General features: G+C 46.7%; 1 protein-coding gene across 8 annotated transcripts in view; it reads right to left on the minus strand.

Annotated features, from left to right (window-relative positions):
• Positions 1–17,704, minus strand: part of PHACTR1 (phosphatase and actin regulator 1) — a 521,847-nt gene that overhangs the window by 40,696 nt on the left and 463,447 nt on the right. For all 8 annotated transcript variants that reach the window (XM_070778380.1, XM_070778378.1, XM_019986131.2 and 5 more), the window contains one exon: positions 17,213–17,534. In XM_070778380.1, the coding sequence (XP_070634481.1) occupies positions 17,213–17,534 (322 nt within the window). The remainder of the gene's footprint in view (positions 1–17,212; positions 17,535–17,704) is intronic.

Raw genomic sequence — 17,704 nt, forward strand, 5'->3', positions numbered from 1 at the left:
TTCTTATTACATCTGGCCTCCACCTCTGATGGCCAAGGGCAGGAAGGGAAAAACCTTCTGGAATGGTGTCGTCGCTTATAAGACCTGCTCTAAATGAAAGGTCTCACTGCCAGAGGAGAGGGAAAACCATTAACCTGGAAGCAGCAGTTTAAACACAGCCCGACGTGCAATACCTCGTATCGTCTGTCCCAGCCCCGTCCCCCTACCTGTCCCCACACAAGTCACGTTGTTCACATGGTAAACAAGGTGAGATGTGCTCCCATCTTACCTTCACCTTGCTAATTTCTGTCGACCTTTCAATACTCGTCTTGGGCAACACTTTGCCCAGGTTCTCGGGAGATTCCACAATTTTGAAAACTGGGAACACCCATTTGCTTGTTATTTGGGGAGGAGTTGCCCCCGCCAGCCAAGTGCTAGACACCTCCAGGGGCAGGGACTGTGCCCTCTTCACATCTGCAGCAGGTGCCTGGCACCGTGGCTGACAGTAAATGGGCACTCAGTCCGTGCTGATTGTCTTTGCTGGGCTGGAATCCCTGACATAGGTGCATTTAAAATGGGTGATGAATCATACTCAGAAGTATTAGTGAAGAGATCAGTCTTTAATTTTCAGGGACTATTTTTAGTGTACTGCAGAGCTATACACGCCCCTGACCTGACTGGCACTTTTGGTAACGGCTTAACGACCGAGTCAAATATGTGCAAGAACTGAGGCAGAGAAGCAAAAAGCGAACATTTATTGAATGTGTCACCCACTGTGCTGCAAACTTCCACACCCAGTATCTCATCACATTGTTAATAACAACCCTGCAGGAGAGGTGTCAGTTATCCTCATTTTAATAAGCAGGAAATGGAGGCTCTGAGAGGGTAATTAATAAGCCCACGATGGCACAGGTGGTCAAGGAGCCAGTTAGAATTTGAACTTGCTCTGTTTCAATATGCTGTATCCAAACACTGAATTGTGATACTTGTAAGATTGTGTATTTTGGTTAAACACAAACCCTACTAACCATGCACACATGTGCATTCAAGGCGGAGGAAACATCATGCTTTGTCAACAACACGTGTACCAAGCAGGCATCGTGACTCTGTAAATGTTTTAGATGTTACTAACCAGGGTAAGTAATAGTGTCCCCTCTCCTGTCACGGTCAGGTCACAGGGCACTGAGTTTAAAGGATACGTCTTGGATGCTGGGTTTAGAATGGTCAGGATGGGGAAAGGACTCGAATGTTACCTACTGTCACAACGACCTTTGCACCAGAATGGCAGTGTTGAGAAGCTGTAACAGAGCCTCAAATCTTCACTATCCATTCCCCACTGCCCCCCCACCCACCGTGGTTGTGAGATCTTAGTTCCCTGACCAGGAATCAAACCCATGCCCCCTGCATTGGAAGCATGAAGTCTCAACCCCTGGACCACCAGGGGAGTACCAACTGTTCAGTTCTTTACAGAAAAAGTTTCCTGACCCCTGATCCAAATGAATATTTCTAACCTCTATCATAAGGGGACGACAGAGGATGAGATGGTTGGATGGCAGCACTGACTCGATGTACATGAGTTTGAGCAAGCTCTGGGAGTTGGTGATAGACAGGGAAGCCTGGTGTGCTGCAGTCCGTGGGGTCAAAAAGAGTCGGACATGACTGAGCGACTGAACTGAACTGATCATCCCTCACCCCTCAGCTTTTCTGTGTGAGCTACATTTGAAGTCCACAAGTTGTATGTTGACTTCCCTCGTGGCTCAGACCCCGATGCTGGGAAAGATTGAAGACAGGAGGAGAAGGGGACGACAAAGGATGAGATGGTTAGATGGCATCACTGACTCAATAGACATGAGTTTGAGTAAGCTCTGGGAGTTGGTGATGGACAGGGAAGCCTGGCGTGCTACAGTCCATGGGGTCACAGAGTCGGATAAGACTGAGCGACTGAACTGAACTGATGCTGAAGCTTCAATACTTTGGCCACCTGATGCGAAGAGCCAACTCACTGGAAAAGACAGTGATGCTGGGAAAGACTGAAGGCAAAAGGAGAAGGGGACGGCAGAGGATGAGATGGTTGGATAACACTGCCAACTCAATCGACGTGAATTTGAGCAAACTCTGGGAGATAGTGGAGGACAGAGGAGCCTGGTGGGCTATAGTCCACGGGGTCGCAGAGAGTCGGATGCGGCATAGTGACTGAACAAAAACAATAACAACAATTAAAACTTTTAAAAAGCTTGTCTTAAACTCCATTAAGGTACCACCAAGGATGTGTGCATATACATATATACACACATATATACATACACCATATTTTGATTAAATGTGTTGAGCTCGACCAGAGTCTCTCAACCTTGGCGTGGCTGACCTTTTGGACTGGGTCCTTCTTTGTGGCAGGGGGTTGTCCTGTGTGTTGTAGGATGTTTAGCAGCAAACCTGGTCTCTACTCACTAGATGCTAGTGGCATCTCCTCTGGTGGTGACAACCCCGAGTATCATCAGATATTGTCCAATGTCCTCTGGGGGGCAAAGCTGCCCATTTGGGAACTACTGACCTAGAGTATAGGGCTTCCCCGGTGGCTCAGATGGTAAAGAATCTCCTGCAATGTAGGACAGCTGGGTTTGACCCCTGGGTCTAGAGTATGCAGACAGCTCTGCTACCTGCTGCATCCTCAGAGTTGTACCGCGTGAGTCCCCTCTAATGCAGCCTGGGTATTAGTGCTCAGGAATCTGCAGTATTCGCTGAAGGGTGAACTGCTCAGATCCCTTGACCTGCTGTGTATCAGGCTGGCACTCTGAGGGCAGTACCAGCCCATCTGACATCGTGACAGTTCCGCTGAGTGCATTCTCTCTGCTCCTGCTGTGGTCCCAAAGCAGTTACCCTGTTAATACAGGCACTCTGAACCCATCTGAGGGAAGCAGCTTGGCTTGTTATGTGGCCCAGATGGGTGAGTTACAAAATGACACTCCAGCAGCCTGAAAGAGTCACCACACCTCCCAGAGTACCTCTCAACGTCCCCGAGGCAAAGCTGACTCATGTAAGCAGATCTATTCTAGACCACTCAGGTCAACACTCTTTGGGGATTAAGCACTGAGTTTGCTCAGAAGTCAAACGGATCTCATTTTGAAATAGAAATGCGTATTTTAAGTGCTGCTGCTGCTGCTAAGTTTGCTTTAGTTGTGTCCGATTCTGTGCGATCCCATAAACGGCAACCCACCAGGCTCCGCCGTCCCTGGGATTCTCCAAGCAAGAATACTGGAGTGGGTTGCCATTTCCTTCTCTAATGAATGAAAGTGAAAAGTGAAAGTGAAGTCACCCTGTCGTGTCCGACCCTCAGCGACCCCATGGACTGCAGCCTACCAGGCTCCTCCGTCCATGGGATTTTCCAGGCAGGAGTACTGTAGTGGGGTGCCATTGCCTTCTCCATTTTAAGTGCTAATGAAAGGTAAATGAAAAACACTTTTAAAATGTGTGCAGTATACTTATTTTCTCTAAAAGAATCATAATGGAAGTGATTCATGAGCAAGCTGGTTTGGTCAGACATTATACAGATTTTGGGCTTCCCCAGTGGCACAGATAGTAAAGAATCTGCCTGCAATGGGGGAGACCCGGGTTCGATCTCTGGGTGGGGAAGATCTGCTAGAGAAGGGATTGGTTACCCACTCCAGTATTCTTGCCTGGAGAATTCCATGGACAGAGGAGCCTGGCAGGCTACAGTCCATGGAGTCGCACAGAATTGGACACAACTGGGCGACTAATGGAGAAGGCAATGGCACCCCACTCCAGTACTTCTGCCTGGAGAATCCCATGGACGGAGGAGCCTGGTGGGCTGCCGTCTATGGGGTCGCTAAGAGTCGGGCACGACTGAGCGACTTCACTTTCACTTTTCACTTTCATGCATTGGAGAAGGAAATGGCAACCCACTCCAGTGTTCTTGCCTGGAGAATCCCACGGATGGGGGAGCCTGGTGGGCTGCCGTCTCTGGGGTCGCACAGAGTCGGACACGACTGAAGCGACTTAGCAGCAGGGCGACTAACACTTTGTAGCGGCTTTGAAATACACAGAATGCTTTGTTGTACTTGTGAAATTCTCTTGTTTAACCTGAATTTACATTCCATGGTGATAACATGGTAAAGTCAAAGTGAAGTCGCTCAGTCGTGTCTGACTCTTTGCGACCCCATGGACTGTAGCCTACCAGGCTCCTCCGTCCATGGGATTTTCTAGGCAAGAGTACTGGAGTGGATTGCCATTTCCTTCTCCAGGGGATCTTCCCAACCTAGGGATCGAACCTGGGTCTCCTGCATTGTAGACAGACGCTTTACTGTCTGAGCCACCAGGGAAGTCAACATGGTGAACACAGTGTCCTTAAAGTAGGTGAACACACACACAAGAAAAAAAATCACCCCTGGGTTGTGTTCACTGTTTCTCCTCCAGGCGGGCGATCAGGACCTAACCCTGGAGGTGACCATGGAGCCCTCACCCTGACCCCATAGCGGGAGTCTCCCTTACCCCTCCTGGACCACTGCCTGCAACGGTGATGAGAGCTGATGCTTTCAGTGCTCACACGGCACCAGGATAAATCCATGTAAGCCTCACAGCCACCCTGTGAGATCAGAATTACTGTTACACTCCCATTTTAGAGAGGGAACATGAGGCCGCCGGGCACGGTCACAGCGAGAGGGGTGCAGGCGTTACTGAACTCGGGCAGTAGGGCTTGTAGAGCCTGGTCTTGTAGTGATGTCACCTGGGCAGCAGCAGAGCCCTGCAGTGGCTTCAAGATTTACTTTTTCCAGAACTTTCTCTCCTTCTCACCACCACCCACACAACTCCTTGCTGCTGTCAGACAGGTCTGAACATGACATTCCCTCAATTAAAAGACCTTTCAAGGGTCTCATTGTCAACTGGACAAACCTCACCCTCTTTGGAATGGATGAGGAGGTGCCTTGCCATCTGCACCCCTCATTCCTTCCAATCTGATTTGTTACTGTTATTTACCATGCACCCTGAGTTCCAGCCACAGAGGCCTTTTGGCTTCTGAAGCATACTGTCCGGTTCTAAATGTTGCTTCTTGACCGGTATACAGATTTCTCAGGAGGCAGGTCAGGTGGTCTGGTATTCCCATCTCTTTAAGAATTTCCCACAGTTTATTGTGATCCACACAGTGAAAGGCATTGGCATAGTCAATAAAGAAGAGATAGCTGTTTTTCTGGAATTCTCTTGCTTTTTCTATTTTGTCAGTTAGAACGGGACATGGAACAATGGACTGGTTCTAAATTGAGAAAGGAGTATGTCAAGGCTGAATATTGTCACCCTGCTTATTTAACTTACATGTAGAGTACATCATGTGAAATGCCGGGCTGGATGAAGCACAAACTGGAATCAAGATTGCTGGGAGAAATACCAAGAACCTCAGATATGCAGATGACACTACCCTAATGGCAGAAAGGAAGAGGAACTGAAGAGCCTCTTGATGAAAGTGAAAGAGGAGACTGAAAAAGTTGGCTTAAAGCTCAACATTCAAAAAACTAAGATCGTGTCATCTGATCCCATCATTTCATGGCAAATAGATGGGGAAACAGTGGAAACAGTGACAGACTTTATTTTCTTGGGCTCCAAAATCACTGCAGATGGTGACTGCAGCCATGAAATTAAAAGACGCTCCTTGGAAGAAAAGCTATGACCAACCTAGACAGCATATTCAAAAGCAGAGACATTACTTTGCCAACAAACGCCCATCTAGTCAAAGCTATGGTTTTTCCAGTAGTCGTGTATGGATGTGAGAGTTGGACCATAAAGAAAGCTGAACACCAAAGAATTGATGCTTTTGAACTGTGGTGTAGGAGAAGACTCTTGAGAGTCCCTTGGACTACAAGGAGAGCCAACCAATCAATCCTAAAGGAAATCAGTCCTGAATATTCATTAGAAGGACTGATGCTGTAGTTGAAGCTCCAATACTTTGGCCACCTGATGTGAAGAACTGACTCATTGGAAAAGACCCAGAAAATGGGAAAGGTTGAAGGTAGGAGAAGGGGATGACAGAGGATGAGATGGTTGGATGGCATCACCGACTTGATGGACATGAGTTTGAGCAAGATCTGGGAACTGGTGAAGGGCAGGGAGGCCTGGTGAGCTGCAGTCCACGGGGTCACAAAGAGTCGGATAAGATTGAGCGACTGAACTGAACTGAAGCACACTTTGAGCTCTCCTGCCATCACTCCACCTCAGAACAAGCCCCTCAGAGTTTGGTTGCAGCAGCCCACCCAACCTCAGGGAGAGCCTTGATGCCATTCTTTTGAGCAGCCTTTCCTGATTTTTCAGTGGAAACCAGCCCCTTCTGCATCCACAGCCTCTGTTCCCACCTCTTTTCTAGCACCTGTCGGGTTATATTATAATCACATATCTAAGCATTTACTCCCTGCCCCCAATGACTACAAGCCTTTCAAAGACAGAGGCTGATTATCATTCTCTTCATATCCTAGCCTCGTTTTTGTCCACATTTTAAGAACTGATGGAAAAGTCAATCAAATATTTGAAGTCTCTAGGAGTCACAGTAGTCATAATACAGTTGCCATCATTTAATTCACTAAAATAATCATCCTCGACCCTTAGATAGTCTTCCTGTGTAGAGAAAGTGTCCTGTGAACAGAGAATTAAAGATGTGGAAATAGCGAACTAGGATTCTTAAGAAGGTAACGCAAAGAGATAAGGCAGAGAGATCTGTGCAAAGAAGAAGGCCAGGGTACCCAGGACAATGTGAGCATAGAAGCACAGAGAGCTTATGGCCACTGCATTTTTCCCAACTCTACGCTCACAGGCTCTCAGGCCCCTTCAGTAAGATTGTCCAGAGTCAGGCTGCATTGTATGGTGAGCTAGTTGGGCTAGAAGATTTCTTCTCATGTGACATTCTACAATAAATTTATATTAACACCTAAGGGCCTACATTATTCTCCAGGAGGAGGGGGGAAGAGATTCCGTTCCCTCATCTCGAAGGCTCCAAATGATGTAACTTTCCTGAGATGTGTTACGAGTAAGAAGAGATGCAGTGGGTTTCTTGGTGCCGCAGTGAGGATGCAGCTCCTGGAGGACGGAAGGGCATCACTATCGTAGGTGATGCTCACTCCCCCGCTTCACGCCTCCTCCAGTGTATGGATGTAAGTACACAGCATCTAACACATTCACTGGCGTATCACCTGCCTCCTCCAGAGAAAGGGAAGCCTGGGAGGATGTCCACTTTGTTTTGTCCTCACTTTCTCCCCAGACGATGGAAGTGCCTGAGTACTTTCCTTCATGAAACAACTGAATAAGCCAGAAGGAACAGCAGAAGTTTACCTAAATTAGGAGGCCTGCTATTCACAAGAGACACACGAAAATAAGATTCAGGAAGCTTGAGAGTAAAACAGCAGTCCTAAGTCAGTAAAAAGCAGGCATTGCAAACTCTCTTCGCCTTCTCTCTGTCCCCATGACATGTCAGGAAGTCCAAAGCTGTTTCTTCTCCCCTTGGTGCTGTCTCCATCCAAAACAACACTTAGCCAGTCTTCTTTTTGGAAAATCCAACTCTCTGTGTGGGCTCTACTAAAAGAAGTAGGACGACCCAGAGGGAGGGTATGGGGAGGGAGGAGGGAGGAGGGTACAGGATGGGGAACACATGTATACCTGTGGCGGATTCATTTTGATATTTGGCAAAACTAATACAATTATGTAAAGTTTAAAAGTAACATAAAAAAAAAAAAAAAGAAGTAGGGGGCTTCCCTGGTGGCTCAGTGGTAAAGCATCTGCCTGCAAATGCAGGAGATGCGGGTTCCATCCCTGGGTCGGGAAGATCCCCTGGAAAAGGAAACAACAACCCAGTCCAGTAAGTATTCTTGCCTGGGAAACCCCACAGACAGAGGAGCCTGGTGGGCTACAGTCTATGGGGTCGCAAAGAGTCAGACATGATTTAGTGACTGAACAACAACAAAATAGGAGACACGTAAATTGAGAACACAGGGAGCTTCCCTGATGGTCCAGTGGCTAAAACGTCACACTCCCAATACAGGGGGCCTGAGTTCAATCCCCGGTCAGGGAACTAAATCCCGCAGGCCACAACCAAGAGTTCTCGTGATGCAAGTACAGATCTCACATGGCGAAAGGAAGACTGAAGAGCCCGTGCGCCACAACCAAGACCTACTGCAGCCAAATTAAAAAAAGGCAAAGGACACAATGGCCCCCGTCAGGCCCCCAGCCCCCCTCACCACTTTTCCCTGTCATTTAAACAGTCACATGTTTCCAAGAAATCCACAGACTTTGAAAACTGAGACTGTTTCACCTTTCCTGTTCATGACTGGGTGAGGGAGAGGTAGCTTGTTTTTAATAATTCATTAAGAAATGCATGCCAAGACATCTGTGACAACCAGGGTCATTACACAGTTAGCCCCCTTTCAAGCCCCCCATAACCATCACTGTATCTCCATCACATGATAATAGGGAGATGCATATAGAGCACTGTGAATAATCCTGCGCGTGGGATTACCCGCCATCAAGCACTTTTGATACTCTCCTAGGAAATCAGGGGCAGGTTTTGAAATTAAAAATCACTGACTATTTTAAATCCTTTATCTTCCCTGAGAATACCTGGGAATCATTTCACTACTATTTTTAAAGAAAAACGTGTCATAAAGGGACACTGCTTTCTGGCATCTGATTTCATATGCAACCATTGTTAAAATGCAAAAGAAAAAAAAAAAAAAGATGACATTAACCTTCTGAAAGGACAGAGAAAATGTATTCCCCTCCAATAGGATGCTGAAAATGACATTAAACTTCAATAGGAATGGCTTTTGTCATTCAGACCGCACAGACTCATAAAGGGAGTTTTCAGAAGAGTTTTCAATAGGACGTTTCTTCTTGGAGCCCAAAAACGTGTGAGAAATTATGCTACAGATGGCAGTGCCTGAGGCTGGAAGATAAGAGAAGTAACCACTAACACCCTCAGTTCAGTTCACTTCAGTTCAGTCGCTCAGTCGTGTCCGACTCTTTGCGACCCCATGAACCGCAGCACGCCAGGCCTCCCTGTCCATCACCAACTCCTGGAGTTCACTCAGATTCTCGTCCATCGAGTCAGTGATGCCACCCAGCCATCTCATCCTCTGTCATCACCTTTTCCTCCTTCCCCCAATCCCTCCCAGCATCAGAGTCTTTTCCAATGAGTCAACTCTTCGCATGAGGTGGCCAAAGTACTGGAGTTTCAGCTTTAGCATCAGTCCTTCCAAAGAAATCCCAGGGCTGATTTCCTCTAGAATGGACTGGTTGGATCTCCTTGCAGTCCAAGGGACTCTCAAGAGTCTTCTCCAACACCATAGCTCAAAAGCATCAATTCTTCGGCGCTCAGCTTTCTTCACAGTTCAACTCTCACATCCATACGTGACCACAGGAAAAACCATAGCCTTGACTAGACGGACCTTTGTTGGCAAAGTAACGTCTCTGCTTTTGAATATGCTATCTAGGTTGGTCATAACTTTCCTTCTAAGGAGGAAGCGTCTTTTAATTTCATGGCTGCAGTCACCATCTACAGTGATTTTCGAGCCCCAAAAATAAAGTCTGACACTGTTTCCACTGTTTCCCCATCTATTTCCCATGAAGTGATGGGACCGGATGCCATGATCTTCGTTTTCTGAATGTTGAGCTTTAAGCCAACTTTTTCACTCTCCTCTTTTACTTTCATCAAGAGGCTTTTGAGTTCTTCTTCACTTTCTGCCATCAGGGTGATGTCATCTGCATATCTGAGGTTATTGATATTTCTCCCAGCAATCTTGATTCCAGCTTGTGCTTCTTCCAGCCCAGCGTTTCTAGAAAACAGTTTAATCAGCTTCCCCGGAGGAAAGCAAGCAGGCATTATGGTGCTTATCACAGCCTTCTAAGATAAGCAACTCCCCTGGAGATCTTGTGTTTCTGTGGGACTTTAGTCAGCAGGAAACGATGCCATTCTATATACAGAGCAGGAGACTGAGATTTCCTGAGTGGAGAATGTGTTTTCAGTCTTTTTTTCCAGAGGTGGTAATGAATGCAAATGAATGCATTTTATTTATTTATTTATTTATTTTTTTTTTTTTTATTTTTAAACTTTACATAATTGTATTAGTTTTGCCAAACATCAAAATAAATCCACCACAGGTATACATGTGTTCCCCATCCTGAACCCTCCTCCCTCCTCCCTCCCCATACCATCCCTCTGGGTCGTCCCAGTGCACTAGCCCCAAGCATCCAGTATCGTGCATCGAACCTGGACTGGCAACTCGTTTCTTACATGATATTTTACATGTTACAATGTCATTCTCCCAAATCTTCCCACCCTCTCCCTCTCCCACAGAGTCCATAAGACTGTTCTATACATCAGTGTCTCTTTTGCTGTCTCGTACACAGGGTTATTGTTACCATCTTTCTAAATTCCATATATATGTGTTAGAATACTGTATTTATGTTTTTCCTTCTGGCTTACTTCACTCTGTATAATAGGCTCCAGTTTCATCCACCTCATTAGAACTGATTCAAATGTATTCTTTTTAATGGCTGAGTATGCATTTACATCCCTTGTTCTGTCCTTCTAGGGACCAATGACTCACATTTCTGAGATGGTGTCTGGGGTCAGGATGTGGTGAATAGGACCGTATGACACACCCAGAGTCTGCCTGAGAGCATTCTCCATCTCTCACGGAGGAACCAGACAGCGTTGGTTCTTCCACATGACTTTGTCCCTAGACGTCAGCTTGTCTGGACGTGGGGTCAGGAGGGCAGGACCTGGAGTGAGGACCACATTTGGGTCCCAGCTGAGCCACTCATTAGTACAGCATCTTGCTTTTTCAGTTCCTCATCAGGTAAATGGAGAAATCCTTCTACCAAACTCACAGGCTGCTGCAACATCAGAGAGTAATGACTCGTAAACCTCAATATTGGTAGTTGCTGTTTCAGCAAGGGATGTACTTAAAGCTCAGCAATTTATCATAGACCAATCATTATGGATATTATCCATTAGTTTATTAAAATACTTCCTTTAGCCTTTTCAATATCTTTGGCCTGCACAGTCTTTCTAGATAAATGGTTTCCAAGAAGATCAAAGAATCGATACTTTTTCATCGGGCAAGGGAGGGATTTCTACTGATGCACACATAGGAAAATTCAGTGGCAGATTCTCTTCTGAAAAATATACTTCCTTTTTTAATCCCTTTAAGACTTCAAAACATGTTAATGAATCATCTAGTCTCATTTTAACCTTCCTCTGACCAGTTGGGTCACCAGCCTTGTAGGAAAGGATCTGTCTTGCTCAAAGTGACATTACCTTGCTCTGCAATCTCATCCTACCCCTTAAAATAGCAATTATAGTGCAAAACATTATCTACATGCAGCCACTTACAGATGATAAATATATGCTGTAAAACTGAAGTACTGGCCTAAAGTAAGAGATTGATAACTCTGGCCTCAAAGGGTCAGAGACAAATGTCTCACCAGAATTGCAGAAGATTTTGAAGAGATGGTCATCAGTGTAAGAAAGAGATGCTTTCCCTGGAAACACATTTCATTTGAAAATATATGCCATTTGCTAAACGATGAGCAAAATACCAAACTTCTTCAAATAAATGCCACTTCACAAATCAGATAACACGGGTATTCAGAGGTTCATTTTTGCTTGGTATCACGGCATATCTGCTCACCATCACATGAACACTCCGACTTGCAGGTGGAAACACTGACAGAAATCAGTGCAGTAATTATGTCAGACTGATACAGCCAGAAGAAACCCAAGGGCCCATCTAGTTCAGGACCAAGAGTTACTCTTTTCCCATGACCCTGGAGGCCACATAAAGAAAAGTAATTGTCACCTTGAAATGTTTTAATACTAAGATTATAAATGAACGGTGATCTTGAAGAGTCTATAGATGATGATAGAATAATAGAATTAGTGAAGATTGAAGGGATTTTTTTGGGGGGGGGGGGTGGTTACTGATTTCAATTTCTTCTGTCCAATATTGAAACTGTCCCTTTTTCAATAATCTGGACAGGTAGTAATGTAATCCCTAGCTAATGTATGCAGTACTCAGTATTTTACTGAGTAATAATTTTACATTATTACTGTCCTCATTAATAAGAGTTCAAGATGGTTCTGGAAGCCTTTCTGGGTCTGGTTGGTCATCGTTGGTCTGGACTATCTATATTAACACAGATAAACAACTTCTGGGAAAACCATTCCATTTCTAAAAATATTCACATTAGGGTTAATTTCATGACATAGAATTAGAGGGTTGACGGGGACATCAACAGACGATCTCACCTGCAGGGTTTTCCTTTATGAAGCACACGAGTAAACCACTTGGGACAGCGGCTGGCCTGATCTTTTAAAAAGATCTCCTGTATTCTCTGCAAAGGTTCCTAGGCTCTCCTTATCAGATGACAATCTTCTGTCATTTCCCTCATTCTCGATGACTGGTCCTCTAAGAACCTGCCGAATAACTATCAACTTCCTGCCTTTTCTTATTAAAAATCTCATCGCCCAGCTTGGAGTATCACTCCTTCCTTTAATCTGCCTAGAATATTCATTCTCTCATTCTTTTCCCCTCTTCTCCCGGTTCTTTCAGTCCCTTAGATTTCAGTTTAAATGCAGCTCTCCAGAGAAGCCCACCTGCCGACCCCCTGCCTGCTCCCCCGGACGCCCCCAGCTTCTGCACCCTTGCAGGTACTGGCCGGCCAGTGTGTGCTCCCAGCAGACTCCATGCCGCTCTGAGGGCAGCATCCTTTATGTTTCGTGCAGGGCTGTACCACCAGCAGGGCGGCAAGCTCTGAAGATTCTGAGGGTAAGGAGCTCCAGGAACACTGGAGGTGGAGGAGGGAGGGAAAGAGAGCAGAGCCGGGCGTAGTGACGGTCTGCCGTCCCTGACTCACTGGGCAGGCACGCCACGTGCCCCAGCAGCACCTCGCCATCCCCACCAGGGCAGGGGGGAACACTGGTGGGCAGCAGCAGTGGGAGTGGGGCCTCTCATACCACATACACCTCCATCCCCCCCCAGCTCCTCTGGGATGGGCTCAAGCTCTTTCCTTGTGGGCAGGAAAAGCAGCTGACAGCGAGGCTCTGGGCCAGGCTCCCGCCTCAGTCACTGTCGAAGAAAGAGGACTAGGACAGAAGGGGTGGACCTGGGAGGCAGCCACGCTGCTGTGGAAGGAGGCCCTGGGCCACCCTGTGGAGTCACCGTCAAAAACGATCTGACTCATTGGTGAAGAGAAAATAAATGAAGATGATCTAGCACTGGAAAACCAACCCAAAATTTCCAACAAGATTGGATCAATTTGCAATATGCCTTCTAGGGGCACTCAAGGTCAATTTTGTGTGTGGTAGGATTTTGCTTAACTTTCACCATCATTTATTTACAGACATTTGCTGTATGCTGTGTAATAAGACGACTGATGTGGACTGATCGTCATTTGTTCCTCACGAACAACCCTATTGAGGTTGGTGGTGTTATTATTAACCCTGTTCTAAAGATGAGGAATCAACGGCAAAAGGAAGTGTGATCTCTGAGACTGAAACCCTGGCATTTAGATTATGGAGTCCATGTACTTAGCCGTGATGCAGGGACCACCTCCAGCCTGGCCAAGCCGCCCAGTGACTTTGATAAACACAGAAGATGGTCTCCAGTTCCCTCCCCTAAATCTAGTGAGCCAGCACCACATCACTTTGCTTACAAAGATCCATCTAGTCAAAGCTCTGGTTTTTCCAGTAGTCATGTATGGATGTGAGAGCTGGACCATAAAGAAAGCTGAGTGCTAAAGAATGGATACTTTTGAACTGTGGTGTTGAACAAGACTCTTGAGAGTCCCTTAGACTGAAAGGAGATCAAACTAGTCAATCCTAAAGCAAATCAGCCCTAAATATTCATTGGAAGGACGGATGCCAAAGCTGAAGCTCCAATACTTTGGCTACCTGATGCCAATGAGCGGCTCAGTGGAAAAGACCGTAGAAAAGGCTGAGGGCAGGAGGAGAAAGAGGTGACGGAGGGTGAGATGATCAGATACCATCACTGACTCAATGGATATGAGTTTGGGCAAACTCTGGGAGATAGTGGAGAACGAGGAAGCCTGGCATGCTCAGTCCGTGGGGTCACAAAGAGTTGGATGTGACTTAGTGACTGAACAACCACCAAGCACTGTAACTAACTAAAATGACTTTAGTGTCATCAGGCATAGATTAGGGTAATGGTTAAGAATCTTCATTCACATCAAAACAGATTTGGAGTAATTTGCAGAGAATAAGATAGAAAAGGGTCTAGAAACCATCTCAATACATGATTGATGAAATTTTTAGCCTGAAAGGGACAAACCACTGGATAAAGGGAATATTATCTATCTTCAAAGATTTAAGTGTCTCTCATAGGAAAGGAAGATGAGAAATAAGACTGGGACAAGGGAATTATAAGAAGAAGAAAGAAATCTGCAGTAATCAGACCTTCTGGACAATGGGGTGAGTTATGCTGAAATACCTCCTTCTTCTGATCTCATCCACCTGCAAAACCCCAATATCTCCCTCCTTCCCCACTTGCTCTCTGATTCATTTCAATAAAGAACTTGATCTGGTGTAGGTCCAACAGACCTATTCATTGGGCTACATGTGACTGAAATATTCTACGAAGACACAGGGAAATCAGGAATATCTCGTAACTTATTGGTTAGTACTTCTAATGGAGACTTTTTAAATGGCATGCTTTAAGTGGAAATGTACCTAGCGACATCCTACTAGTATGCTGGGTGAGCATCTTTTTCAGGTGGTCAGATTTTTCCGGAAGAGATGCAAAAATGTTCTCGGGGTTACAGGAGATATGAGGAAATTGCATTCCCTGCCAGTGGTCTGTTTTTTTTTTTTTTTAATTTTTTGATGTGGGGCATTTTAAAAGTCTTTACTGAATCTGTTACAATAGTGGTTCTGTTTTATATGTTTCAGTTTTTGAGCCCAAGGCATGTGGGATCTTAACTCCCTGACCAGGAATCGAACCTGTACCCCCTGCATGCGAAGTCTCAACCACTGGATCACTAGTCTTCTTTACGAGAGCAGTTGCCAAACTGCTATGAAACTATCTACAAGTTTGGTCTCAATTTCTGTACAATTTCTGCAGATGGGCAGCGAGTTTGTGGACTACTCTTTTGAGTAGCTGGAACCCAGTCTTCCCTAGGTTCTTTGCTGATGTAAGTCTCCCCTAAGTGGTGTGAGGGTTAATATGATAATAAAGTATGTAAAATAAATGACTAAAAAATGCCATCCGAATTTTACATTATTATTGTCCTCATTAACAATAATAGCAGAAGTTGAGGGACTTCCCCGGTGGTCCAGTGGATAAGACTCCACACTTCCAATGCAGGGGGCCCAGGTTCGATCTTTGGTCAGGGAGGTAGATTCCACTTGTCACAACTAAAGATCCTGCAGGCTGCAACTAAGACCCAGTGTAGCCAAATAAATAAGTAAATACTTTAAAAACATGAGACACATTCATTAAAAAAAAAAAAAAAGAACAGTAGTTGAAATGCTGGCAATGGGCCAAATATAATTTTTTTTCCCCTGTGAGGGGTGATATTAATGTGAACCAATCAAGTCAGAATTCTCAGTGATAACCACTTCCCTGGGAGTCAATATCCCAAATATAGACTATTTGGCTGAGACAGAGGGAGGGAAAAAGCCACTGAGAGGCAGGAAAAACTGAGGAGTGGAAGTTGCTCAGTTGTGACCCATGGACTGTGGCTCCCCAGGCTCCTCTGTCCAGGGAATTCTCCAGGCAAGAATACCGGAGTGGGTTGCCAGTCCCGTCCCCTGGGGATCTTCCTGACCCAGGGACTGAACGGGGCTCTCCTGCACTGCAGGCAGACTCTTCACCGTCCAAGGTACCAGGGCAACTACAACAGAAAGCTCCCGACTGTGTCCATCTCGCCCCCAGCTCCTGCCTGGCGATTGGCCGGGCTCTCAAGGCTGAGGCTCAGTTGCAGCCTGTCTGCAGGACTAGGTGACTAGCCTGGGGCAGGCACTCGGGGCCCCAGCCCAGACACAGCCTCACGCGAGAACGCAACACTTTCTTCTGGTCACGCCACAGAACAAAGTCAGGCAACACGCCTTGGAACCACACTGGGAAACAGCCACCTCTTGGGCACAAGCGAGGTGGTATTTGAACACATTGCAGCTGCTGCTAAGTCGCTTCAGTCATGTCCGACTCTGGGCGACCCCATAGACGGCAGCCTACCAGGCTCCCCTGTCCCTGGGATTCTCCAGGCAAGAACACTGGAGTGGGTTGCCATTTCCTTCTCCAATGCATGAAAGTGAACAGTGAAAGTGAAGTCGCTCAGTCGTGTCCGACCCTTAGCGACCCCATGGACTGCAGCCTACCAGGCTCCTCCGTCCATGGGATTTTCCAGGCAAGAATACTGGAGTGGGGTGCCATTGCCTTCTCGCACACACACAAGCAATTCAGATCCAGCAGGAGAGCTCTCCCTGGGTGGTGGAGGGTTAGGGTCACTTCTACAGGCCTGTCCTTGGATTCCCCCTGGAGGCAGAATCTGATGAAAGAGAAGACTTCCGCGAGGTTGCAGGTACTTATTCAAGGCTCAGGCTCGTATAATCAGACTTCATCTGCTGCTTCCTCTATCAGTGAGAACAAGGTGTAGCTCTTCCCCTTTCTTTGCATTTCTAGCACTGCTCTAGCTGTGATCATCTTTTCTTATTCTATATCCGCATTGCTTTTCATATCATAAAAGTAATATACACAAAATCAAAAATTAAGCGGTACAGAAAGAGATGAAATATAAAAGTAAAAGATTTTCTCCCATCTCCCTGCCCTTGGGGTTACCACACTAATAATGATGTGCATACATTTCCAAAAAATGTTAATGCCTACAGAAGCACAATATGCACTATCCATCCATCCATGCATCTATTCACCTATCCACTCACCCCCCCCTCCCCACACACACACATACTATACCTCTTGATAAATGTGATTGTTCTAGTCTGGCAACTGGCAAGATGGTTTTTTCCTCCAAACTTCTTTTGACATTCAGATGTTGATCTGATTTCACTTTCAAGCCACCCTCCCCCTGATCTCCTGCCCTATGCTGGCAGGAGTGCCAGCCCTTGAGCTGGTCTTCCTACCCCTTGGCTGTGGTCAGATGCCCCAATCCCACTCGGCCACCCCAGACAAGCCCTCCCCCTCCCGCCCTCCCCCCTGCCCTCCCTCACCTTTCCAGCCTCTGCATGGTCATGGCCAGCGTTTTGTTCAACTCCTCGATCATCCTGCAGCCCGAGGGGTGCAGGGGCAGGGAGCCGGTGGTGGAGGGGAGGTGCTGGCCCAGGCTGCCATACTGCAGCTGATGCTGGATCTGGGAGGGCAGGACGGTGTGGTGGTGCTGGGCCCCACCCTGCGGGCCACTCTTCTGGGCAGCGTAGGATGCCAGGGAGAGCTCTGGCCCCCCCACAGGCATACAGATCATGACTTTCTTTGGAGGTAGCGGAGGCGACAGCTTCACTGGCAAGCAAGGCAATTTCACGGGGGCACCAGGATCTGCAGCGGAAGGAAGGCAAGAGGCAGACGTGAGTTCAGGGGCATCAGGACAAACCTGGAACACCACGGGTGCCCCCCTGGGCCCGTGGCCCTCGGGATGGGGCCCTGAGATGAAGTGCATCAACTGAAGAACCGGCAGGTGAGTGGCACTCAGCGCCCTGTGTGAGTGG

The sequence above is a fragment of the Bos indicus genome, chromosome 23 (assembly GCF_029378745.1).
Source record: "Bos indicus isolate NIAB-ARS_2022 breed Sahiwal x Tharparkar chromosome 23, NIAB-ARS_B.indTharparkar_mat_pri_1.0, whole genome shotgun sequence".
NCBI lineage: Eukaryota > Metazoa > Chordata > Mammalia > Artiodactyla > Bovidae > Bos > Bos indicus.